This window comes from Etheostoma cragini, chromosome 19 (genome assembly GCF_013103735.1).
Source record: "Etheostoma cragini isolate CJK2018 chromosome 19, CSU_Ecrag_1.0, whole genome shotgun sequence".
In the NCBI taxonomy this organism is placed as follows: domain Eukaryota; kingdom Metazoa; phylum Chordata; class Actinopteri; order Perciformes; family Percidae; genus Etheostoma; species Etheostoma cragini.
Genome location: NC_048425.1, coordinates 8,514,988 through 8,541,541, shown reverse-complemented (window position 1 = coordinate 8,541,541; position 26,554 = coordinate 8,514,988). Strand labels below are relative to the sequence as shown.

Genomic DNA, 26,554 nt, shown 5'->3' with positions numbered 1-26,554 from the left:
AAACTCCAAAAATAACTGAAGTTAATAAATTCGTGTTACGTAGGGTTGAAAACGTAAAAAAAAAGTGGCAATGTAAAAAAAGCGTCAAAAGTGTTGAAAAAAAGGGGCAAAAACGTAAGAAAAAGTTAAAAACATCAATAAAAAGCCTCAAGAAAAGTGTTGATTTTCATTTTTTTTGACAGGAAGACAGCACAAGGGTTAAGCGGAGAGAGCAGCAGTACAGGATCACCCTGGGGTGCAGATAGATCAGAGCAGCATCAATGACAGAGACACAACACTGATTACGTCAGACAACATGACGGTAAAAGGAGAAGCTGGGGTGGTCTCTTTTACATGAACGTGCTGGTAGCTGCATAAAAAAAAACACAGAGTTACTGGGCCAGCTGATGAACAGCTTCATAATTCCAGTAATCCAGGGCGGCCAAAGTTCAGCTCAGAGACGCCAGGTGCAAAATGACATTCCCATGCAATAAACCAACAAGTCCTCCAAACCATACGACCATAGGTTGCTGCCTACCCTCTAATAGAGTGCTCGAAACTGTTTAACAGCCCTGCTCTGGACTGGTTTTTCCATGTTCAATTTTCCATTGACGTTTGATTAATTGCTTATATATAAAGAGATTTAAGCCTGGAACCAAGTTAAGCAGCTACGAGCTGAATAGTTTTGCTTGTTTCCGTGAAGTCAAAAAATTGTTTTACATTTATTTTATAATTGGGACACAAATCCCGGTCTCCTGGGTGAAAGTCCAGTGTTTGAAGGGTTAATATTGTGAATTGAAAAAAACAACAACAACAACATGGTTAGTTTTCTGCTACAAATCTTTTAGAAGAAGATGATTTGGGTTCAAATAAGAAGCTACTTTAGTTACGTATTTAAAGATAAGTTTTCACAAGCTTTAAAGAGAGCCCGCTTCGGCCTTTTAAAGACAGCAACGTTGGCCGAGCTGGAATTTGCCTCAGTTAGAGGGTCCAAAAGCTTAACAGGCTCAGTACTACTGGGGCACTGCCCCCCTTGCACTCCTCTAGAACCGCCATTGTAAATCTGTTGCCGCAGTCTTAATGCATAATGATTCATAAGACTTCTCAGGAAACTTATTTTTTCCGTACCAAAAAACTTTCATTGAGTCATCTGCTGACGATTTTGTTTCACTTTGCAAAAGTTTTTTGTAAAACAAAGACTTGATTTCCCAAAGTGTCTTCCCTATTGTCCCGCGGTCTTGTACTGTGCGGTGCTGCTACACTGCTGACCCGGTGAGATATTAATCCTCCTCACGTTCAGCTCTGCAGCAAATGCTCTAGCCTTCTGGTAAAAGTAGAGGGAGAGCTCCCGGTCTATTAGGAAGTTGTGGTAGATGGTGGCGAGGCGGGTGCACAGCTGCAGCTGAGACCTCTTGTTGCCCAGATCCATGGCTGCAGCCAGAGCCAGCTGGTAGTAGCCTGCAGCGTCGAATGGGTCCTGTAGAGAGCAAAATGTACCATCACTTCACAAAGTGTTGTGTAATCACATTGGACACTGCTAAAGGAAGTCTTGCTTTCCAGACTCTCCTCCAAAGCAAGTTGGAGGAGGGTCTGGCTACTCCACATATTCAGGGATGGGAGGGAAACCTGCTTTGGTTTATTGGCATTTCTTTAAACCAATCACAATCGTCTTGGGCGGTGCTAAGCACCGGAGAAAAGCCGCAGTGCCGCTGCAAAATAGCCTCGGAAGGAAATGTACGTATTAGTCATGCAACAGAAAACTCAGATTGGACAGATAGTCTAGCTAGCTGTCTGGATCTACCCTGCAGAGCTCTGAGGAGCAGTTAACCATAGTCCGCAGAAATCACCCAGAGTTTAAAATTCCAACACAAAGGAAGCCCAAGGCAATGGATATCTGGCCTAAATGAGTGAAATCTGGCGAATCTTCCATTGGAGCAAGGAAGTCAAGGAAATATACTATTGTTAAGGAAAACTCAGGAACAGCACAACTCATTTCACAAACGTAGAGAAGGTTAGTTGGAGCTTGATGAATTACACAGGAGCAATTAATAAATTCACAACTGAGGAGAGTTTGGGATTAAACAGTAGCGTAGGCACCACCCCAACTTCTGAAGTTCCTGTCGTCCTGAAGTTTATCTGAACCTTTAATGTAAACAAAGATACTGCAGGTGCCTAAAACACAGATGCTAAAGCCTAGGTCACCCTATGTCTCTCTTTTTGGAAGTAAAAGTGAAAACGTGGGGAAGGCCCACTAAAGTCAAAAAGGCGACAGTGCTGAAACAAAACATTCTCTTATCATGCAGCAGCCTAGATTACCTGAAAAAGAAACAGAGTGAAAGTACTCCTCTGCCTTGAAAGTAATTGTTATGGTTGGAGATTATGTTGAACATTAACCTGAATGAGACCTGAGTACCACTGTTTCAACTCACATAGCATGCTTATGAACATAAGCTAGAAATTCCACCATGGTCGTTGTATTTCCTACGTGATGCTCGGGACTTGAGTGTTTGACTCGGAACTTAAATAGGGACATAATAGCCAAGACTTAACCCATACAGTACATGTGACTTGCAAAGGAATGATGTCTCGCCTTTTACCTGAAGTTCGCTAGACATAAACTCAAATTTTGTGACTCACACATTGTGCCCAGTGTGAAGAGAATTTGTCTGTTGTCCACGCAGCATTCCAATAACTATTTTTCTCCACCAGAGGAAACTATTTTATATCCAAAGATAGCAAAGTTATTAACCTGTGATCTCCAGATAATGGGACAAAAAAATGGAACGGCAGCTACTTTGTGGTTACTATGTCATAACTTTGAAAAGGTTTACGGACGTACCTTTGGATAAGAGTTTCAGTAAAAAGTTTAATTTATTCTTAGGAACTAGACAAACCCCTTTTTGCATTCCTTCTTACTGTGTAAACAAGGCTGCATACATGTTGAAACAGTCCTGAGGTTCATGTTCAACCAGCTAGAAACATTCAACACCTAAAGCTCCCTCACCTTTGGCCATTAGAAAGTCAAAACCCCAAAGCCGGTTCTTTTTGGGGAACCATGGCTGAGAACCTATTGTTAGACCATGGTTCCTCACGTGGAAACTAGCAAGAACCTCTAATAGAGCTTTGATCAAAATTACAAATGAGAACGGTCACATATTGGCAAACATTCAAAATGAATTGTAAAAAAGCTCACGAGAGACTATTTTCAACTGATATCGTAAGATAGATTTGAGGCTTTATTTTACACTACTTATGGACAATAGAATCTGTGTGTGTCGCATTGTCTAAGTGCTAGTAGTAAACCGCAGATACATACTTACCTATTATTTAATCCCTTACCTTCAGGTCATTGAATATAATGTCCCCCAGCGTCTGGTATACCCGAACATAGTACAGTGTTTCCTCATCAAACTGTAGAGTTGTTGGACAGAGGGTCAGGGTTTTCAGGTAATGATGTTCAGCCAGTTCATACTGGTCCAGGCTGTGGTACAGAGAGGCCAGCCGATGGTAAGCCACTCGCTCATTCAGACTCTCACCTGCATGTACAACCAAACACCAAGGGAGACACAGTTATTCAGTTATAGCACATGACTTGAGTTTAGTCATCAGTTTGTCTGTGTACCGCTTTGGATCAGAGTAAAAAATACCAACAACTGCTGAGCACATCCATGGTCCCCAAAGGATGAACCACTCATGAACTTTCCTCCTGCCTAAGATGGCTCATCTGTCAATTTATTTTATGGATTGCCATTTAACCCTTTGTCGGATTGAACGCTTTAGATTTTTTTTACGCTACCAGGAGGATAGACTTTACATTTAATCTCCAGGACTGGCAATGTGGGTTGTCCTCGACTTAAAAAAAAGATAGAATAGGTCTAGACCACAGTTTTGTAGTCATTGCCTTGCGGCAAAGATAACACAAAGATTCCGAGAGTGCAGATGCAAAAGACCCGGAAAGGTTGACCAATCAGAGCAGAGCGGGCTTTTACGAGAGGGGGTCTTAAAGAAGCAGGCTCTAAAACGGAGCGTTTCACACAGAAGATGATTCCAGGTATATTTAGACAGAAAGTAAGAGAAAAATAACTTTTTAAAAATAATATTTTTTAACATTAAAGCGTCTAAGCGTATTCTAGTAAACACAAGAATAAACCTGAAAATGACATGATATGGGATCTTTAATACTTATAAGTAGGTCTTTCTACAGATAATAAAGTGCAAAAGCCTATAATTTACAATCGTAGACTAACAATCTAAAAATTCTAAATTTTGTGTTGGAGGTTTTTTGTACCCAGAGTGATACTGATGTCCAGCGCAGTCTGAGCAAACTCCACAGCTTCACCATACAGCTTGAGACTGAGCATCACATCAGTCAACTTATTACACAACCTCAGCCTGGAACGCACACTGCTGCTCTTCACAGCAATGGGCAGAGCACGATCCTACATGATGGGATACACAGATATACAGGATATTACAAGAGGTGTAAAGGATAACTCCAGCATCATTCCTAACAATAATTGTAATAGTGTTACACCACAACAGGCCTAAGGTTGCTTTTAGGCATGGTTAGTATTTACATTTTGTTATAACTTGTTTGAAATGGTCTTTACACCCAAGACAGCTATAAATAACTCCTGGGCTCGAAAGCGAAAAAGATCTGCCATCCGTTGCTGGTGAATTTCTGAAAAAAACGCCCACTAATCATTGCCTCGTGGTCCGCTTGGAATAAAGAACCAATGAAATGCCTTCTTGCCCCACTGCCTGTATTGTACCCCTCTCGCTTGAGAGCCTGAGCTCAATGCGTGTCATTGCCGCAATGCTAATAGAAGTCAAGTTTTTTTTATGAAACAGTATGATAATAGTAGGTGTATACTTATTGATGAATCCAACATGGTGTAAAATTGCAGTCCTTTTCCTGTCCCAGCCCCGAGGGCAGGGGGAGGGTTTAGACAGAGCCCAGAAGAGATGCTACTTTCAAATCTTGCTAGCTTCTCAACATTCCCAACCTTGTCTTTAATGGCTAAACTTTTTTATACAGTACATCAGAACTGACTGAGATAATTATAAAGGGTATATATATATCCATATATAGCATATCTATGTATATGTGTACTGTGTATATTTGTATCCACTCAGAGCTTTCTTCAGACTATACCCTGTAGAAGGTGATAGCCTTGTCCCTGTCGTGGTTGCTGTTGAAGAAAATGTCGCCTGCAGCTTCCAGAAGCTTCAAGATGAACTTGGTGTCTCCTGTGCTCAGAGCGACATCCTGTGCTGCCTGACAACAACATCAACGGAAAATACAGTTTTAGTTTACCTGTGAAAGGCAGCACTAAAGTAAAGCCAACCGAGCAGCTGCTTTAAGGTCCTGTGGCCAGAGAGGGCACTAAAACACAAATTACAAATTCCTTCTATTCGTCTATTGATAAAATGTATTATTCATGTTTTTGGGGTGGAATTATTTGTACCATTATGTCTCATTATAATTTCATTCATTTCAGCACAGAAACAGTTCAGAGTCATTCTCTCTTTTTAAAACATATACTGTTTTCAGTCACTAAATATTCAGTTAGTTGTGAGCAGGGGTTAATGCATAGACTGTAAAAGTGAAGCCAAAACATCTGGATTGCCCTCTGGTGGCTTGCTGCAGTACAGGTCATGTATTTTTAGTTATTTAGATAATGCTACAATCTGGCATTTTGACAATGTGTACTATTGTACATGTTCATTAATGTGCATTGTCCTAAACTATTAAATAAATCAAATAAAAACGCTATGGAGACGGGTTGAAATGTCATGACTGACAGCTGTGATTGACTTGTAATTTGCTTGAGCGGGTGTGTGGGCGGGTCTTCCATATCGTCGCTCCACCGTATTTTTCAGTCATTGATAAGTTACCATTGATAACACTCAACAGTTCCTGCTGATTTTTCAAAACAAAAGAATTCCAGAAAAGGGACGGATTATGTATTCACAATACATTGACACATGGACAGATCACACAGATCCCTGTGGAGTTTTACAATTTTTTTTAGCTACACAGGTGCTGTCAGACCTGAACGTAAAGGTCCACCAGTTCCGTCTGGTGCAGCAGGTGATAGATCTTCCCAGCTTGCAGCCAGCCCCACGCTTCCTTCTCCCTGCAGCCCAGGTCGATGAAAATACCCAAACTGGTCTTGGTGAAGTCGAGAGCCGCCCTGTACGCCCTGAAAACGTTTAAAAAAAATTGATTAGTCCGGTTGCTTCAAACCGTCAACTCATCATTATGAATGACTAGAGCTGGGATCCCGTATTCAATACTTTTTAGGCACTGACCAAATTCCCTCCTAAGTATCAAGTATTGAAAAATGCCTCGTCATTCATTAAATATCATCAGCGTCAGTGAGACAATCAGCATGCAGCATTTCTACCAAGCTCTAATAATACTGGTCGTAAAGACACACAGAGACGGGGCTCACGGATTAGGAGCTGAAAAATAACTTTTCAAGATTTGTGCCATAATGTTGTAATTTTTTTATTTTTAATGAAATTGGTATCAATATCGGTATCTAAGATTTTTGAAGGATACCCAGCCCTATAAATGAATGAATCATATTTCTCTATATCTGTATCAGTGTCTCTGTGTCCCAAGCGGCAGCATTAAATGGCTGCCCGCCTAATTCCTGTCTGTCAGAGGTTTCTCCCTGAAATTTCATTTTAGTTGTAGTTAGTTTCCAGAGAGTGTTTGCTAGTTTTATTATTATTTCAAAACAGAAAGCCAGACAGACAGACACACACATACAAACACACACACACACACACACCTCTCTGTGGCCAGGGTGAGGTAGAGCTGGCTGATGGCTACCAGTGCGTCTCCCTCCTGTGCTCTGTCTCCTGTGTGTCTCAGCAGCTGGACCTGGTGCTGGCTGTAGATGATACACTGGGCCTGCTCTGGAATCTCACACCCATAGAGACGGCTCAGCTGTTTGGTTGCAGTCAGTTGGCCTAGCAATGAGTGACAGTGCACTTCAGTTCATTGAAAAAATAGCACACAATACTATGTGGTGGAAGAAGTAGTCAGATCCTTTACAGTTCCACAGTTAAGTAAAAGTACTAATACCACACTGTAAATATACTCTGTTACAGGTAAAAGTCCTGCATTGAAGTAATTAAAGTACTGAAAATAAAAGTACTCAATGCAGAAAAATCCTCCAATTTTGGAAACTGGAAACTATCCAAACTGTTGTGTGTTGAATGGTCTAATCATTTCAGCTGGACTTGTTATATTGTTGTCTAGTTTGAATCATATTTTGTAAACTAAATGTGTTTAGTATGCAAAAATGTGAATGTGTAAAGTAAAGTAACTAGTCGAGCTGTTGAATGTAGTAGAGTAAAAAGTACAATATTTCTATTCTAGTGGAAAGTGGCATGAAGTCACCAGTTACATTTCACAACTGGTGACTTCCATACTTACAGTCTAACAGGTTGGCACTGATAGCGAGCAGCAGAGCCCATTCGTAGCATCCTTTACCAAAGTCCAGCTGCTGTCGCTTCACATAGTGCTGCCCCAGCTCCAGCAGCACTTGGATGAAGTTTGCCTCATGACCTTTTTCATCCAGCTCAGAGAAGAGCTGCACAGCCTCAGTCAGGTGCCTCTGCGCCAATCCTTTGGCACCGGCCTTCAGACATAAGAGCCCTTCATAAGGAAGAAGAAGCACAGAGTCATCTCTCAAGACCTAAAGTCCTTTGAAAAATGAATGTGTGTGGAAAAAAATGGCGTAAATGTTTGAAAAAAACACCAAAATGTTCAAAAAAACTACAAAAACTTTGAAAAAAGGCGATTTATTTAAGTGTCAATTTATTTTACAAAAATATTGTAAAAAGACAATTAGAAAAACCCCAAAACCCGACATAAACGACCAAACCTCCCCAAAAAACAGCTGAAATCTTGCCTTACCGAATTGGTTAGGGCCAGCTCTGTTAACAAGCATTTCTTACCAAGGTTAGCCTGAGCTACAGCCCAGTTTGGCATGTCCTCATACTCTTGGCAAATGTCCACAGCAGCCTGGTAACTCTCTGCTGCCCTCCGGAGGTCGCCCATGCACCGAAGTGCCACGCCCCGCATGTTGAGGACCACACCTTGCGTTAGATAAAACACATTAGCTTTAACTGACTGGAAATAGAATAAAGTTGGCTTCTTTTTTTCAGTTTTAATGCCATTGTTCCTGGATTACAAACAAGTCCCTGCTCCAGGGGTAGTGCTTGAATGTCAGGCCAATCATTCATAGAAAGCACTGGCTGCCACTCATATCAGACTTGTCTCATAATGTGTAACAATTGCATCTGTCTGAGTGTATTGTAAATTGTAAAGGAAACACAGTTCAGGAATGCTGAAATTGGACATGACTTTAGTTCCTGTGGCTACTTACTTCCTGCAAATATTTGCTTGCACCAGCCCTTCTGATGCTAAATCCACACTACATTTTTAAACAGTGTTTGAAACTAAATCATTCCCCGTCCACACAAGTGTATTGGGTTTATCAGCAGAAGAACTAATGTCCCTCCACACGTCTAACATGACCATTCTCATACACTAGGCATGCACGGGTCGGTGTAAAGAGGAAGCAGATTTTCTAACGTTGTTCTGCGGTTTAAAATCATGGATGTTTAAGATGAAAATACAGAAAATACTTTGGAGAAAGAACAAAAATAGTGAAAAGTAATAGCAAAATCGTAAATAGTAAAAGCCGGAGTAGTACAGATGCAAAGATATTGTTTTTTTGAAACCAAAACATAGTAGTGAATGTGTAGCTTGAAACACTCTGTGATTTTTAATTCTAACACATTAAGTCAGAGATATCCACAGACCTTCTTGAGGCGTAGTGCAGTGTTCTGGCATGGAAGCTAGGACAGAGTCCAGGATATCCAAAGCAACATGTGGCTGATTATTGACAATGTGAAGCCATGCCAGCCAGATGAGGGCGCTGTTTCTTTCTGGGAGAGAGATGCAGGGTCGCTGTGAGGTTGGACTGTTGTTGATGAGAGTATGCATATGGCATATGGCTTGTCCAACCATCCTGTGCTTGAAAAAGAGTTGGCAGAGACAAACAGTGAGTCGATGGCTCAAAACGTGGTATCGATCACTTCCTCCCCCTTGGACTTTGTTAGAAAAGAGCGCTTGGTATAAATATGGAGCTACTTGAGGTGGGACAGAGTCTTCCTGTTCTGTGATCCCAAACAGTCTGTTGACATTGTCCAGAACTAGACCCATGCTGCTAAGGCAGTCAGTCAATGTAGCAGAGGGCTGCATAGAAGCTCTCCTGGCTGTACTGACACTGAGATGGGGAAGTCTGAGTTCGCTATATAGCCTTCCCAGGGTAAGGTACTCATGACTGGGAGAGATGCCCCATGTTCTTTGAGCTTCGGCACAAAGAACAAGTAGTCTCTCAAGATAAGGGACCACTTGCACCCCCTCAGCACGAGTCCAGTGGTGCTTTGCCAATTGGTGACAAGCCCGGGCCTCTGCCATTTTGTTGTGAGAGAGAACAGCTTTCTTGAGGATGTATTTAAGAGCAGAGTTGTCCTCTAAGCATTCCAGGCAGTCTGGGATTCCCAGTAGCAAGGCAACAAGTCGCTCTGTCAGAGCAAAGAAACTTTCTGTATTTTTCTGCAAAAGATATATGGCAACTAGGTTGGAGTAGATGCTGGCCAACAGTCTAAGGTCTGTGAAGCCTTCTTGCGGCACACTGAGGGCTTCCTCAAAGTAAACCCGAGCCTGGCTCAACTTCAACCTCCCAGCACAGAGCTTACCCAGCAGGAAGCACAAACGAGTCTGCGACCAAAGGAGTCGCTTCTTCCTGGCTGTTTCCCTAGCAACTCCCAGGAAGGCAATCAGTTCATCCTTGTCGGAGTGCCCGGTAAATATGGAGGAGGAGAGGTGTTCAGAACTCAGTCCATACATGATGCCAAACTCTATTTTGTAGTCTTTTCCTTCCAAAAAGGAGAAGAGTGGAATGAAGTTCTCAGTGTTGTTGTTTCCTTCCACAACTGTTTGAACAGTGAAACAGGGTGGGCTTGGGTTTTCTGCTTCTGTAGCCCAGGCCGAGTCCTCTAGAGTCCCGTTCACGGTCACTATGGAATCTGATGAAGAGTCCTTTCCATTTTCAAGAATCCTCTGAATATTTCTCTTCAGGTTAGCTTGCTGAGTAGCATCTCTGCTTGCTTGAAAAGAATAATCAGAGGAACAAATTATGAACTACACAGGAGACTAGATCCTTTGACAAAATAAAAAAAACATTTATATGTCATTAACTTTTGGTGGCAATACTTACATGATGCTTTTTTCTCAGAGTCTTGGTAACTGATCATATCTGAGATTGAACAAAAAGGACAAGGGATAGAATGAGACAATTCCTTAAAATATTGTGAATAATTTAAAAACAATTAGAAAACAATGATCCATCACAATACAAAGCTTCCTTCATGAATCTAAGGAATTGTCTGCACTTGAAGTGAGCAGATATAATTTGAGTTTGAACACAGTCCAACTGACGGCAGTGTCTGGCAATGCAAGACTACAGAAAGTCAACTTTCCCAATTTTCATGAAACTTGGTGGAAGGGTGTAGCATGGGACAAGGAAGAACCTATTACAGCAGATACAATTTTTTTGTTTTCACTTTTGGTAACGTTCTAATATTTATGATTTATTCATGTGGTGTTAGAATTATCTAAATAAATTCGCACTGCATTAACATTGTGACATAGGCAAAGCCTTGGCAGAGCTCTGTGCACTCATTGTGCCCCTTCTAGTTTGTAACTGTTGTCATAGATAATGAAACCAATTTTGTCATCTGGTTTTGATATCTTATTGATTCTTGATTCTTTGTACACATGACAACTAAAGATACATCTGTGAGACCTGTAAGTCCTTGTGCAGCCTTTCAGTCTCACCCAGTTTGTAGTTCTGGCCAGTATCATTCTGAGATTTCTTCTTCAATGAGGCAGATGTTTCCTCTATGACTTTGTCCTCTTGCAGACTGAAGAATGTCCCATCCTCTCCATCCAAAAAAATATCTGCTGAGCTGAAAGGGGGACAAAAAAAATAGAAGCATTGCGTTAGTTTATGCGGGACATGGAAGTCATGTGTCCACTTATTATGTGTCCACTCAGCTCCCGGTTTCAGCTTAGCATGCTGCTTGGCTGATCCAGGGAGCATCATTGACTCAGAGCCTTCATCGTCAAGTATTACTGTACTTCCATTTGTTGCAACAAATGGTTAAATCTATGACGAGAATGTTCCTGACTGAACCAGTATTTTCAAATACTGTATTGTAAAATATTTCGTTTAGTTGAAATGGCTAATACAGTTATCGTGGTGATGCACTCACTCGTAAGTGTCGGCGGACGGTTTCACCAGGCTCGTCTTGACCAGACCCACTTCTCCCGTCGCCTCCTTCCGCCCTAAGAACCAATCAAAACAAGACCCCAGAAGTCCCGCAATAACGATACGATCACCGGGTGCCACACTCAGCTCATCTGGTCCCTCAGCATCATACTCCTCTGTCGCCAGACAGGTCCCTCTGGCTGAAAAGAGAAGAGGGAAGAAGCGGATAAAACGAAACCAAATATCCCACAACTTAACTAGAAAGTTTGTAATGCTCTTTAGGACCTAGTGACCATAACACATCACTGGGGGAATTCCACTTTTTTACACTCCTTTAGTTCATGTGTAAGCAATGAATAAGTTTCAGTGTCAATAATTACAAGCCCTCAATATAAAGATCAATATCTAACGCTAAAATTCATACTCATATTTTCTCTCATTTTTATTTGTTTCTGGAATTATTTTCTAGATTTTACAGTACTTACCATCATAGCTGCTCGACAATTTTTTGGGTCAATTTTGAAATCATGATTATTTAACACAATTATCCATTGATATCTGAAAAGATTTAGCATTTTACTTAAGTAAAAAAAACGGTAAAACAGTTAAACAGATCAACAGTGAAAACACGTTGAACTGTGAAACTGCCAATCATACTTTTCCCCGTTGAAGACCGTTTTTAGTTGGTTTGTGTTTAGTTTAACAATAAATGATCTTATTAACCTTGAACTGTTTTTGCCTTTCCCTTGGTTTCCCCTGGGTTTAAGTAATTGAAGGCATCCTCCGCCCTTACATATGATAGGGATGTAACAATTTTGGAGGCTCGTCCGGGATCTTTTGAAAATCAATGTTGTTGTTTTTTAGGACATTTTGTGGTTGCACTTTTCATTGTCTGATAAAGTAACACAAGACATAATATGAGTGTACTTGCAAAACGGAATGTGCCGAATAGTTTTTCTCATTGACATTGTTGTTGTGATTGTTAGGAGCCAAAAATGTAAGTTCCATTTGCACAGCCCTACTTACCAAACTGCAGAGGGAAGGCACAGGCAGGTTTCCCATCACCAACTAAAATGCTCTCTGCACAGGATTTGAGAAACCATCTGTGGACGGATCAGCTCAGGTCAGCGAGAGCAGTCCCAGTCACTGCTATGTAGTCCATACAGGCCTGTGTGTAGATGGGACTTACTGATGAAAGGGGATGACCGGCTCCAGAGCAGGTTTGGGTGCAGTGCCTCGGGCTCCATCGGCCAGGCAGAGTACGGTCCACCCTGACCCCAGAAACGGAGGCTCAAAATGGGCTACGTCTCCCTGCTCCAGGTACAGGTCCCCTCCAGAGGTGGAGCTATCAAACATCTGGTTGGTACTGCAACTAGCAAACAATGAGCCTGAGACGCAGAGAGAGAGAGAGAGAGAGAGAGAGCGAGAGAGACAGAGACAGAACGAGAGAGAGAGAGATATTATTATTGAATTGTATTATCCTGAAATTTCTTTTACCCCCATGAGGAATTTGGAGTAATGACGACCACACTGTCGGCGCGGCTACATGATACAAGCATTCAGTGATCGAGTATGCGCCCCCACCCCTTCTCCAGGCAGTTGCTAGTAGCCAAGGAAGACACGGAGGATTAAAAAAAACATGATGGACTCTTCAGAAGAGGTAATTATTGCCACCTGAGCTTCTACGTGCAAACGTCACCAGACAACACAATCTTCTGAACGTAGCCATACTGAGAAATACAGAGAGAGTTGTGTGGAGCTGATGGTCTTAATTAGCTTTGTAGCAACTCATTTGGCAATGACTTAAATGTAACCAATGTTCATTTATATCAAAACATTACGCATTAAAGCTTTAATGGTAATTATTGGTGCAAAAAGTAACTGAATATGCAGTCAATATTTGGCATTAAGCACGTATATATTATACCCTAACAAAAACTATAACGTCAATACATAATTGAGAATTGAGAATATTGCATAGCAGTTGCTGTTAAAAAAGAAAAATATAATTTTAATAACAAATGCATCTGCTGATGAAGTTAGCCTCATACCAATGATACTAGAGATGGTGTTGCCATTCAGATGTAAGACTATATCAGTATTTGTGGTAAAATAATGCTTTGAATAATGCTTTTAAAATAATGATTTGTTATAATGTTACAAGGCTAAGTCCTCAAAAGGATTTTTTACAAACATGTTGCCTATAGAAGATAGATACAACAGGAAATTAGGGCAGATATGGAAATAACAATTAAAACAATATATTTTTATTTTTGACAGTTATTCATCCTTATAGGGGATACTTTAGCTGACTTATAATGGGTCATCAAAGACAACGAATGGATTACAGAGCTTCATTGGATCTTCACTACCAGCAGGTGGTGCAACTCTGCAAGACTGAATTCCTTCATACCTTCCTGCATGAGGATGCCTTTGTACATCAGGTTAAGAGTGTTCTCCTGAATGGAAACCTCAATAGCGATGTCCTCCTCCAAAGAAGTGAGCCAGAACTTCTGGTCTAGCAACAGATTCTCCATACACCGACCCAGGAAACCTGGAGGAGAGGAGGCGAGGACACTAAAAACTCTTAACTGTACTGGCATGTACTTGTAATGTAACATGTAATGTTTGAATAGTTATTTTAAACACAATATAATCATTATCTTTCACACTTTTGCCTTGTTGCAAATACTTAAAAGGTCCGATATTGTAATTAACGTTTTGATTTAGAAGTCAGGTTAAAGTGCTATATAAAAAGGAATGTGGAAGTCAATCAAAACCAAAACACTAAAACCACAGAGAAATGCACACAGTCTGTATTCACAAACTTTGCCTTTAAATGCGCCGTCTGGACTTCTGTATGGTTGTGATGTCACAACTCTACAATATATAGGTAGAAAGTGCAGCTAGAGTGGCAATACAGTGAGTCCCCGTTTGCAATGACGGTGCAGAGACACAGAGAGGGCAGATGCCAAAGACCCAGAAATGCTGACCAATCAGAGCAGACTGAGCTTTTTCGGGAATGGAGGCTTACAAAGACAGGTGCTAATACGGAGCGTTTCAGACAGAGGTTGAAGACAGGTATATTCAGACAGACAGTATGACAAATTGAATGTGTTTTTTCAACATTAAAGCATTTTAACATGCTCTAGTTAGTAGAAACCCAAAATACAATATAAACTTGAAAATGAACATGAGATGGGAAGTCTCAATCTTATTGTTACTGACAACTACTTTATTGTGTTCCATACTTACCTATTGTGTAATATGTGGTGAACTTCCATATTTCCTCAAATGTTTTGAATGTCACAAAAATCACTTTTTCTTCACTGCTGATGGAGATAAGATGAGTAGACATCTCCTGTAGACGGAGGAAATAAAAGAAGAAGAATAAATAACTCTAAACTGAGCAGACAGACTGCCGTAACAACCGGATTCATTCATAATTTTAGACTTTGTACAGCTGAAAATGCCAGCATCTGTGTGTAGGTCTGGTAGCAGTGTGTGTGTGTGTGTGTGTGTGTTTGTGCGTGTGTGTGTGTGGGATGTACCGTGAACAGAGCGTTGACCTCGGTGCTGTCAGCCTGCAGAATGCGCAGTTTCCCTTTCAGCATTTCCTGCGAGTGCTCGTCTGCAGGAAGCCGCTCCGGACCCCGGACCACATCCAGCAGCACTGGCAGAGCTGAACACACAACACACCGGCACATGTTGAATCATCCGCTCACGTCATATCCTCCTGGCCACACATCTTTTATAACCACATTTAAAAGTCCTGTCATTATTATTGTCATTATTATCATCAGGGGCAGAGCGGAGGGGGGGGGGGCTTCTGGGGCCCATCAACCTGCCAATTGCCGGTAAACATTGGCTGGTTTAATATTGTTAAGTTACTAGCCAATTTGGCCGGTGATAAGTAAAGTGAAGCGTCTGTTTTTAACAATCCGACAACGTTTAGAGATTGGTCTGTTTGGACGGTTTTAACGGCACGAATCAAACCAGAGGAGCTGAAATGAAGTAGTAAAGTCATTTATGTCAAAAGAATGTGGAGATATCTTTCAATAGTAAAGTAAAGGTTGGCTGGTGATTAGAAAATGTTCATTAAAAGCCCTGCTGACATTTACTTCATTTGTTAAGAAGTAGATAACATGGATTTTCTGCCTTTTCGGTCAGAAAACGGATATGAAGAAGTCGCCGTCGTACCGTTTAGACATATGCATATGATTTTTGACTCCCTCGGGTGCCTATGAACTCTTCTAATGATTGTAGGGGATGTCACTGTGTGACTGCATGACTCTCAGATTAATAAGTGACTTCGGAGGGACTTGCAGGTTCAAGGTATAAACCACTTCAAATTCTTCCACATGACTTTCCACTGAGGTCACTTCAGTTTTACAGCTCATGTGTTCTCAGAGGACCTGGGTTAGGTTGACAGTGCTATTGAAGGCAATTGTTCACAATAATAATAATAGTTGATAATGGTTCTGTAATATAATTGTTTATGTTATGTTTACATTATTGGTCAATAAAGAAAGATTGTCATTAACAAAAAGAAAGTTTCTGACCAGAAATGACATTCAAAACAGTGATAACTGACACAAATATACAACACACCATGCAGTGAATTGCACACAGACCTAAGTAGTACACAGACAAGAACATCTGCATCTGCACCACCAAAGTGAACTAAAAAAACTATAAAATATATACATGAATATGACATTGTTGTCAAAACCCACGCAATCGACATACACACACTGGCAGACGGCATCTTGGAAGTGCGTGATCACTACTGGTCACCTAGCTAGCAACGATGTAGGATGACATAACCGTAACAAAGTGATGTCTCATTTCATAGGGGTATGTTTTAGCCCTTACCACTCTATTTCGAGGGACAAGGGCTAGGGGTAAGACGAAAGGCTAAGGGGTTAAGACAGAGAAATAGCCATAGACTACTACTTGTCAACATTAGTCCTCTCTCCCGCTCTGTCTCTGGAGGGTGCAGGAGACAGGACAGGTTGTGAATTACACCGTTGTCACGGAGCCGTTCGTAATTTGGACACAAACAACCGAGACTCATGCTGTTCCATAAATTTGTCTGAAAACCAAAAGTTACCTGTTGGGACGTTTTCCTCACATGTTGACACAGTTCCCTTCAGACTTGTAGCATCTCTGGAGAAACCACGCACTGGAAAACATGAAGATGCAGACATGACCAAAAGTGTAACTTGCTACACTAATTAATTTGTCATTTACTTGACAGTGACAATGCATGGCTCCCAAGCAGCACCAATGATCTAATTTTGAAAAAGTTAAAAATAATGCAGTGCCTGGGAAGAAGCAGAGAATGACATGACAACAATCAAATTTCACAGTATTAAAACTTGCCCACAACAACAACACAAAAGCACTACTACCACAATCACAACATGAAGACAACACTACAACAACAATATAATTTCACAGCTTTAAAACACCACAACACATCATTAAGATTTGCTTGGTGTAGTCTGACATTTCTGTCTGTTAAAAGGATGTTTTTCATTGCCACTGTTGCTCTTGGGGGGAATTGTTGGGTCTTTGTAAATTACAGAGTTCGGTCTAGATCTAGTCTATCTGTAAAGTGTTTTGAGATCACTTCTGGTGTGATTGGACACTGTAAATAATATTGAATTGAAAATGACAACTAAAAGACGCACGCCCACACACACAACAGTGTCCAATACATTTCTTTCCAAGAACACACACTACAGACTATATTACAGTATAGGCTTAGTAGACAGTATGCAGTGTAAAGTACTTCAACATGAAAACAGCACAAACTACTTCACATATACGGTATATATATTTTAACCTCCACATTGACAAATATTCTTGTTAACAGACTAGCTAGCGTTCATGGTTAGCTTAATGCTAACGAATGTTGATTTTGGTTAAACCCTATGCTACCAATCCCATGCATGACATATCAATTTTATTAAGGTAAAATAACAACTAGTACATAAAAGGTAGCATACACAAAAAAATGACAAGTAACTGGAAAACATAACTTATGCAATAACTGGTTTACCATGGAACCATTAGACATATGCTTGAATGCCATCGATGATATACATAATATTGTTTATAATGGGGGGGAATTGTTGCTGCACACCTTCTAACACTGGTTAGTTGCGCCCCTGAACACAAGGTTTTATTATAAATTAAACTACCCGACAATATTAAGGCCCAAAGACAAGCTGAAATGATTAGCCGATTAAACACTTGACACTGGACTGATAGACAACTGTTTGGATCGTTTCCAGCTTCTAAAATGTGAGGATTTTTTCTGCATTGAGTAAGCTACTATTACTATTGCATACTTTAAGTAGGCTACATTTTCCTGGTTATAATTACATGGCTACTTAAGTTACCTTTTTTACTGCAGGACGTTTGTAACTGTGTTTTTACAGAGTGGTAGTAGGTTACTTTAACTACTTTGTAAATTATCTAGCTACATAGCCTACTACTTCCACCACTGGTAGCCTATATGCCTCTGGTTCTAAAGTTCCTAATGTATAAGTACTATAATATAAGTAATAGCCTACTTATTCTGCTGTGTCTGTTTGATGTGTCTGCGGCCTCGCGGTGCTGCTGGCCGCCTGTTGGGCTCTTTCTCCGGTCCGACCTGGCTGACATGTCCAACACAACCGTCCGGTACAGTGTCCCCGTCCCCCGGTCAGCGGCCAACTCTTTAACATCACAGGATTCTGCTGCTGCGGCCGAAGAAACTTGTCTGCGAGTATCAGAGCAGAGGCGGGAGTCTCGCGCTGGTTTATCCTTTCAAAATAAAAGTCCCATTGACAAAAATATTTTGACCTTAACTGACCTGTCTGTGTCGTAGATTTCTCTAAAATGAATGCACATTGAGATTAAGCTCAACATTTTAGAAACGTGTTCCTGTCTTTGGCCGAGGATGTAATAAAAATCACAATTTTGCAGCTTGTTATTGAGAAATGTATGGCTTCTTATCAGAATTAATGTTTGAATAAATGATCTTTGTTATAGCCTGTAACAGTAGCCTACATGAATATGTGTTTTGCAAAATAACATTTTGTTATAATTACTTAATTAACAACTCAACAACAAATACATGTTACCGCTTCAAAACATTCTGAATGTAAAGAGAGATCCAATTTTTTACTCAATTCTAAATATAAGTGAATAAATAAATAACATATTTATAATATGAATTGTAGTCTTTAACTGACTAATATGAATATATTTGTATTTATACGTGTCTTAAAGGTCAGTGGGACCAAAACGTCGACAAAACCAAACGCGGAGGTGAAAAGTGTGTGCAGGAATATGTTAATATTATGTGTAATTATTTATTTATTCCCATTTATTATTTTTCTAAAAAGCATTTTTCTCTATTGTTACTTATATAGTGTGTGTTTGCATTCCTGGAAGTAGACATTTTGGCACTATTTTTTTTAACTCACCCAATTTTGTGTTATGTTATTTACTTTGTTTGTTTGTTAATTTGTTATTTTCAGAATCTTTTTAACCAGTAAATAGAACTGGCTATGGACTGTGTACCAATCAGACAGTTGGCAACAGCAGTGAAGTGTGCAAATGAAATGTAGTCTACTACCATTGCAATAAACTTCTAAATACAACTTTGCTCTTTTATTTTGAAGTTCCATTTACTACATGTCCTGTTTTGCTCCAGTTAACTTGATTCAGACCCTTTGCTGTCATATCTGCACTGACAGGCCTAAAACCCTCATCACATTTATTCTGTTGGTGTCTATTATTTACATTCATGTTGCAGGTTGTATATCTGTGTATCAATCCAAATAACAAGATCCAGTATTCACCTTTAGTGAAATTAAAGTAGCTTATTGAAAGGTTCCTCAAATCCCTCCTCAAAATTCAAGTGTGCAGCTTTCGGGTTAATAATCACTCACTGAACAAATAAAGCACTTTCCATTTCCCAGATCAGTAAATGGGACACAGAACTGCATTTTAATCATGCTCTTATACATAAAGATAACCTAGAGTGTTGGTCAACTTCTCTGAGGGCCCCATTGGAAAAAGACAATCACATCAAGGGACAGACATGTACAGATAGATCGATAGATAGATAGATAGATAGATAGATAGATAGATAGATAGATAGATAGATAGATAGATAGATAGATAGGGAAATTACTCTGTAACAAGCAGCAAGTTACAGGGACAGACACCTACACTCACTTACACACTTACAGAAAATACAAGAAATATACCAGGAATAATACATAAAAGATAAAATGAGATTAAATAAGATAGCAAAGTACAACTACTGAAAAAATGGACATGCACATACAAGTGTAATAGTTTGACATGCAAAAAATGTTGTAAAAAGTGGCAAAAATGTTGCCAAAAGCACCATAAATATCAGAAATAGGGTACAAATAAAAGCCCTGAAAATGGTGGAAATAGCAGCAAAAACTAGACAGGCCAAAACGTATCATGAATCTTAATTAATGTGTGGGTTGGATCAAAGTTTGCGAGGGGCCGGATTTGGCCCGCAAGGCTTGAGGCCCGTGACGTGACCAAGACTAATTTCGGGAATATAACCAAAGAACCTACGTATTTTCTTTCACTCTTTCTATCCTATATGTCGCCCACAAAGCAAAAGTTTGCCTCTGTGTTTTAGTTGTGTGTGACGGTTTGAGTGAGTGAGTTATTGTGTGTGTGTGTGTGTGTGTGTGTGTGTGTGTGTGTGTGTGTTTTCCCTCAAACATCCCAGGAACAGACTCAGCGTTTCCTTTCCTCCAGTCAGTTCCTCTTGTCAGCTCTGAATTGCAGCAGCGTTGTTCCAAACGGGATTAACACTCAGGAATTTATAACAGACACTACGAGACAATCACAGGCAAAGGATCACAAGATACATGATGGCTCAGCACTTACACATTCTGCAAGGTGTCATACAATACTCATTTCATTCCACTTTTTACTCCACACACAATAGCAGTCAGATGACTAAGGGGTGTACAAAGTACAGAGTATTTATTATTCAATGTGAGTGTAAATCCCTGAAAGTATGATCACTGTATTCTATTCTCCTTTAATTTCTTTAGACAACACCATGTGATAAGGTCAGTGATTTCACAAACTGATTTACTCAAAACTGCATCATCGTCATATTTTCCAGCCATGGATAAAGTGTTAACAAACAGCTTCCAGCAGACACAGAGGCAAGATTGGCATACATTAGGAGTCATGTTTGTGTTCACCTGATGAATGTAAATCCAGTGTTGACTCTGCTTCTAGCTCTGTTTTGGTCTCCACCAACTCCTAAAGAAATGATGGAGGGATTAAGATAAAAAGAGGTGAAAAAGCTCAAAAATGGGGAAGTCAATTTGAAGAGTTCTGTTAATCCTTTGTGGTTATGTCACTACAAACGACAATTTTTTAAATTAGAGATTTGATCCGCCCACAAAATAAAATAATTGATGGTGCAGCTTTAAAAGGCTGTAATTTTCTCATAATTCAATCAAAATGTCCCAAAGGTCTTCCCTCCTCTCTGTTAAAGTAGTTCACCAGGTGTAATTTACCCAATACCCACTGTAGGAAACAAATGGGAAAGAGTATAATTTTCATCCAGGTGATGAAAGATATTTCCATATACGCATCCACACACACATGTACACACACACACACACACACACACACACACACACACACACACAGTTCATGTTTGCACACACATACAGAAACACAAAAACCCACACACACACATACACACACGCTTAGATGTTAATGGTTTAATAAGGTTCTTTTTACAACAAATGTTGTCTAACGTCTATTAAAATACTTTTTGTCATTTCAATTGGTATTTATGTAAAATAACAGCAGTTAAAACTGCCAGGTCAAATATGACCGTGAACATTAAATTAAGGGAGGTAGCAAGGAACAGTGTTTTAAGGTTAATGCTTAAGCCATGATTTGTTTTATAGAGTAGTTATATGCCCTCAATAAAAAAAGTTTTTAGTTAATAGTTGCCAGGTTTGTTAAATTCCCCTATGAGTGGATCGACCGTTTGAGGACTTTGATGGCCGCACATTTAACTGCTTTCTTCTGAGCTACACAATGTAGTTTATTTCTTTGGAATGTCTTAGTGGGGCGCCTGGATAGCTCACCTGGTGCAGCATGCGCCCCACATACGGAGGCTTGGTCCTTGTCGCAGCTGTCGGGGGTTCGACTCTGCCCTACAACCCTTTGCTTCAAATCACTCCACCTCTCTCTCCCCTTCGGCTGTCCTATACAACAAAGATTCACATTTCCCCAAAAATAATCTTAAAAAAGAATGTATTAGCTTTTGGTACTACAGATTTGGGTAATTGTTCATTTAAACTGATATACAGACTGTGTTGTCCTATTTGTAGTTTGTTTTTTGGCTTTGTTTTACCACTTTGGTGTCTACGGTGGTCTGATCCTTCCTTTTGTGTTCAGTTCCATTCAGTTTATTATCAGCTGCCGTGACCTGAGTTCAGTTCTGTTAAGTTGACCTCTTTTGTGGATCTAGAACTTGTGTTGCATTGTGTTCTTTTAAGGTAAATAAAACCCTCTTATTTTGAAAATCTGTGACTCATCATGCCTAAGGGGTGCAGATAATCTGGACTAAAATCCATCATGACATTAACATCTGCAAAAATTACTGGTAAAATCCTTAATGATTTATTAACATTTATAACTGCAAAATGTGTCGTGTATTAGAAACTAAGAAACCAATCAGTTCTATCAAACAGAAAGGATACAGAAACAATATTTTACACACAACCATACAACCCAGAAGTTATTTTATAATGGATAATAACGTATCTTTAGTAAATACTGTTATAACATTAATAAGGCTATTTAGTTACAACTTTTAAATCCTTTGAATCCTATTTAAAAAATAATAATCCTATAAACGGTGTCAAGTAGTAAGCTATAACTGCCACAGTTAGTCTTCTACTTTATACTCTAGAGGGCGCTACGCTTGACAATCTATCTTAACTCTCCCGAATTCAGCCATTACTGCAACTCTACTGTGTATGTCAAGTAGACTCATGAGTAAACTACTATATAAAATGATACTTCCGTTTACTGCTTTCAAAACAAACGTCAAATTTGTCAACTACGTGCATTCAGTTGTTGGAAATGACAAAGCTTTTGTTTTGAAGACAAATCCCGGTTGCATCCGGCGTTACTAACGCTAACTCGGAAAAACCTAGCTAACTAGCTACTGTCTTTCAGCATCATCTAAACATTAGCTAGCTTGTTAGTTAGCTTTTCTTAGCTAGTCAAACTCTTAGGAAAAATAGAGCTCATAGCCAAGTCAATCTATGAGTCGCAAACGAAACCACAGTTTCGCCGAAACGAGCCTGTCTCCTGAACTCCACGGCGGCTTCATGGAGCCTCCCGGTTCAGCGAGCCGAGGCGACGGCGATTTCCTGGAGCTGGAACACGACGAGGAGCTCCTCTGCTCGGTCAGCGACATCACCGAGCACCTCGGTAGAAACATCACCGTGGTGCTGGAGACAGCGCTGTCTGAGATCCGCAAAATGGTCAGCATCAGGATACGAGTCCTGAAAATGGAGCTACGAGAGAAAACCGAAGAAATTGAAGTCTTAAAGGCGAGACTAGATACAGTCCAGCGGGATGGCAGGGACCCTTTCCCCGGCGTTACGACCATGGAGTCGTCTGCAGATGCTGGCTTCAAGAAACATGACTTCAGCTCAGGGAACAAACACAATAGTGTTGACCCTAGGAGAGCCAAGGCTGTCATGCCGGGGGTGAAGAAGGAGAACATAGATGCTATTTGCGACTATCTGATGAAAGACAAGAACTCGAGGGGGTGTGCTGAATTGGACGGAGACCAGAGCAGCCAAGCCAGCGGTGACCGAGAGGCTCGCCAAGATCCGGACCCGCACTCCCTCAACCTGTGGCCCGACAGCGGCATGGCTGGCTCCGGACACGGGCACGGAGACTCCGAGTCCACCACAGACGACCTGTTCAGTATGCTCCCCTCCGGCAGCAAACGGATGTATGACTACGAATGGATAGCACCAATGGATTATTCTTCAGATCTGAAAGGTAAACACTGCTGTGTGTGTGTGTGTGTGTGTGTGTGTGTGTGTGTGTGTAAAAAGTTTTTATTACAGTATGAAGGACACTTCCGAAGACATCTTCACGTTATAACTGTGGAAGCCCATTGCAGCCAGCATAATACATTTTAAAAAGTTAGCAATGATTTTAAAAAAAATACTCTTGCTTATTTTAAATTATGAGAAAGTGAGTCACAATTACGAGATTCTAAGATAACATTTCGATTAAATTGTTCTAATGAAGTAACAGCTTAACATTATCATGGGTCATAACATAACTTAATGACATTAATTATTATGACGTAACATGTTAAAAGTGATATGTTGTTGTAACAGCAAACGTTATGTAAAATAATAGCTTTACAAATTTCTTGGATTAACAACTATGATGATGAGAAGACCAGTTTCTTGTTATATGGTGGCATATGTAAAATTCAAAAATCTCATTCTGTTAATATTTAGTGAAAGCACCAGAAGTCAACCCTGCAATATGGACTTTGATGTATTTGGTCAAAAATAGTGTGATATTAGATTTTTTTTTTCCATGTCACCGAGCCCTAGGTTGTACTAAGGCCACATCCAAACAGATTCATAAATCACTCAACAGAGCTTTATTTGTATAATTGCTGGCTTTTCATCAGTAGAATTGTAAGAACATGAACAGTTTATTTCCACGATACAACTTTCCTCTGGAGAAGTTTGATGTGATGTAATGTTTCCCAGTCCTGAAAGAGCCCGAGTGTGAGAGCAGCCCGACGGCTCCAACCGAGGAAGAGGAGGACGATGAGGAAGAAGAGGCGCTGAGGAGGGACGGGGCAGGGCTGGAGCCGGCCCAGGCCCCGCTGTCGCACGTCCATCCCTCCGAGTTCTCCATGGAGCCCCAGAGCTCTCCGGGGGAGGGGGGGAGTCCCCTGCAGGGCAGCACAAACAGGCCTGTGGCAGGTTGGTAAGAAAAGAAATAACGGGGGAAAGTTAGTCTTGAATTGCCAGACCTTCCTCCACAGCGTTGCGGAGGAAGGTCCCGGCTAGTCTACCCAGCGTTCTGTGATTGGAGAAAAACGTGCTCTGGTTAATTGGCATTTCGTTAAACCAATCATATTTTTCTCCCATTCCAGAATGATGTGTGGACTAGTCAGACCTTTCTCTTCGATCTAAACATCTTTGTTTAGATGTGCCAAATTGTAAATATAAGAGTTATTATTGACCGGACTGTGTAGCTAAAACTATGCTGCGGCAGCTGTCACTTGTTGCCATAGCAACTCCAAACACCCTGGGCTGTAGCTGCCTAAAGCCAGAGAGAATTGTACAGTTTTTATGTTCCTTTAAGAAAAGAGACGGGGTGTACTTCATAGGCTGTGTATTGGGGAAGACTTTAGTTTGTTTGAAAAAGTAATACATCTTTTTTTATTATGACTGAAAGGGCTATTTATATTGTTGACCTCAATTATTTCTGAGACAAATAATTGTGCATTTTGACTTTTTACAACTCTAGATTTTTGTTTGTGGTTTCAGGCCAGCAGTTCCCCGGCCACACATACATCTGCTCTCTGTGTGGAACCTTCTGCCCTGACTCTGTGTTTCTAAAGGAGCACGTCAAACTGATACACTCGGATTCTGCAGGCGCCCAGGCTCTCCAGGCCCTGCAGTCCACCTGCTCGGCGGCGCCCGCCATGGGGGACGGCAGCACTGACCCGAGGAGGGTGAGCGAGGATGGCACTGGGGCTGTGCCTGGCGACGGTGGCATGGCGCGGGGAGCGGCGCCTGTGAAAAAGGAGATCAAAATCGAGGGCGGGTACGAGTGCGGGGACTGCGGCCGCCACTTCAACTACCTTGGCAACCTGCGGCAGCACCAGCGCATCCACACCGGGGAGAAGCCCTTCATGTGTCCCGAGTGTGGCGAGCGCTTCCGCCATGCCGCCCGCTTAAAAAGCCACCGGCTGGTGCACAGCAGCGCGCAGAGCCCCTTCCCGTGCCCCCAGTGCGGGAAAGGCTTCTCAGTGCTGTCGGGACTCAAGAGACACCAGCGGGTGCACACGGGCGAGAGCCCGTACGCCTGTCCACAGTGCGGCCGGCGCTTTAAGGAGCTGGGGAACCTGTACACCCACCAGAGGATCCACAGCGGCGCCACGCCCTACTGCTGCCAGCAGTGCGGCCGCAGCTTCCGCCACCTGGGGACGTACAAGAGCCACCGCTGCACGCCGCTAGGGGTGTAAATCACAAGTTGTTTTTTCTATCACAATATGGTATTATATTGATTCTTTGGACAACGGTCGGATATTAGCTAATGTCTCAAAGTCTGTCGCGATACAATGGCCGTTCAATTCAGGGGGCCTGCGATCGATGAGACGATATCCTGCGCCCGTTTAACACACTTACACTACTAGGGATATAACGGTATGAAAATGTAACCTCACGGTGAGAGTGACCAAAAGGATCACGGTATAATCGCTGTATTTTTAAAAGTGTCTTTAATGCCTTTAGCAGCAACTTTATTTCCTGCACGTCCTGCATACAGAATATTTATCTTTAATTGATGGGGTGGCCTCTAGCTCACCCAGTAAGAGCGTGCACCCATGTAGGCCGGGTCCTGCAGCAGCCCGGGTTCAAATACTTACCTGCGGCTCTTTGCTGCATGTCATCCCCCATCTCTCTCCCAACTTTCCTGTCTATCTACTGTCACTCAAAGGGGAAAAGCCCCCTTTTTCTTTTACTAGAATCGAGTGGAAAATGTGAGTTTCTGTAGCGACCACTGTACTTCCAGGCTTCTTGTTGTGTTGCAGCCATGGAGCACAGTAAGCGGCGCTCTAAAGTGTGGCTTTAATTTACATTTTTAAAAAAGCCCAGTAAAACTCTAAATCACCATTAAATCCAAAAAATCTTCCTCTCATCCGTGATATAAGCATGTGACCCGTTTCCACTTCGCCACTTGAAGAATCGGAATTTGAATTAGAATTGTCAAAATCAAATCAATGCCCGACCCTAAATAGGGTTTGACAATTTTATTGCTGAGCTCTTCCAGACATTGAATTAAAAGGCGAACTGATATTTTTAATAAAAGGAATAAATATTAAGTAGGAATCTAAAATAAAAGCA

General features: G+C 41.1%; 2 protein-coding genes across 2 annotated transcripts; one reads left to right on the top strand and one right to left on the bottom strand.

The window, feature by feature from the left end:
• Positions 1–395: 395 nt before the first annotated feature.
• LOC117934748 (SH3 domain and tetratricopeptide repeat-containing protein 1) lies at positions 396–18,140 on the bottom strand. The gene is made up of 19 exons (XM_034856700.1): positions 17,927–18,140; positions 16,456–16,527; positions 14,894–15,024; positions 14,598–14,703; positions 13,756–13,896; positions 12,532–12,730; positions 12,369–12,445; positions 11,347–11,542; positions 10,910–11,040; positions 10,290–10,328; positions 8,827–10,179; positions 7,957–8,097; positions 7,433–7,654; positions 6,783–6,963; positions 6,035–6,185; positions 5,135–5,257; positions 4,268–4,418; positions 3,319–3,515; positions 396–1,456 (listed from the first exon to the last, which is right to left on the bottom strand). Exons 1-19 carry the CDS (start codon positions 18,015–18,017, stop codon positions 1,202–1,204), a joined length of 3,957 nt encoding a protein of 1,318 aa, XP_034712591.1. The 5' UTR covers positions 18,018–18,140; the 3' UTR covers positions 396–1,201.
• Positions 18,141–22,573: 4,433 nt separating this feature from the next.
• znf16l (zinc finger protein 16 like) lies at positions 22,574–26,160 on the top strand. Its single transcript, XM_034856770.1, has 3 exons — positions 22,574–23,450; positions 24,185–24,403; positions 24,974–26,160. Exons 1-3 carry the CDS (start codon positions 22,700–22,702, stop codon positions 25,672–25,674), a joined length of 1,671 nt encoding a protein of 556 aa, XP_034712661.1. The 5' UTR covers positions 22,574–22,699; the 3' UTR covers positions 25,675–26,160.
• The last annotated feature ends 394 nt before the right edge of the window (positions 26,161–26,554 follow it).

Excerpts from the sequence above, each read along its gene's own strand:
- znf16l (XM_034856770.1), top strand. The coding sequence starts at position 22,700 with ATGAGTCGCAAACGAAACCACAGTTTCGCCGAAACGAGCCTGTCTCCT. Across the intron at positions 23,451-24,184 it reads TTATTCTTCAGATCTGAAAG|TCCTGAAAGAGCCCGAGTGT; the intron begins GTAAACACTGCT and ends AATGTTTCCCAG. Across the intron at positions 24,404-24,973 it reads CACAAACAGGCCTGTGGCAG|GCCAGCAGTTCCCCGGCCAC; the intron begins GTTGGTAAGAAA and ends TTGTGGTTTCAG.
- LOC117934748 (XM_034856700.1), bottom strand. The coding sequence starts at position 18,017 with ATGTCAGCCAGGTCGGACCGGAGAAAGAGCCCAACAGGCGGCCAGCAG. Across the intron at positions 13,897-14,597 it reads CACCACATATTACACAATAG|GTTTCCTGGGTCGGTGTATG; the intron begins GTAAGTATGGAA and ends CCTCTCCTCCAG. Across the intron at positions 1,457-3,318 it reads TTATATTCAATGACCTGAAG|GACCCATTCGACGCTGCAGG; the intron begins GTAAGGGATTAA and ends TGCTCTCTACAG.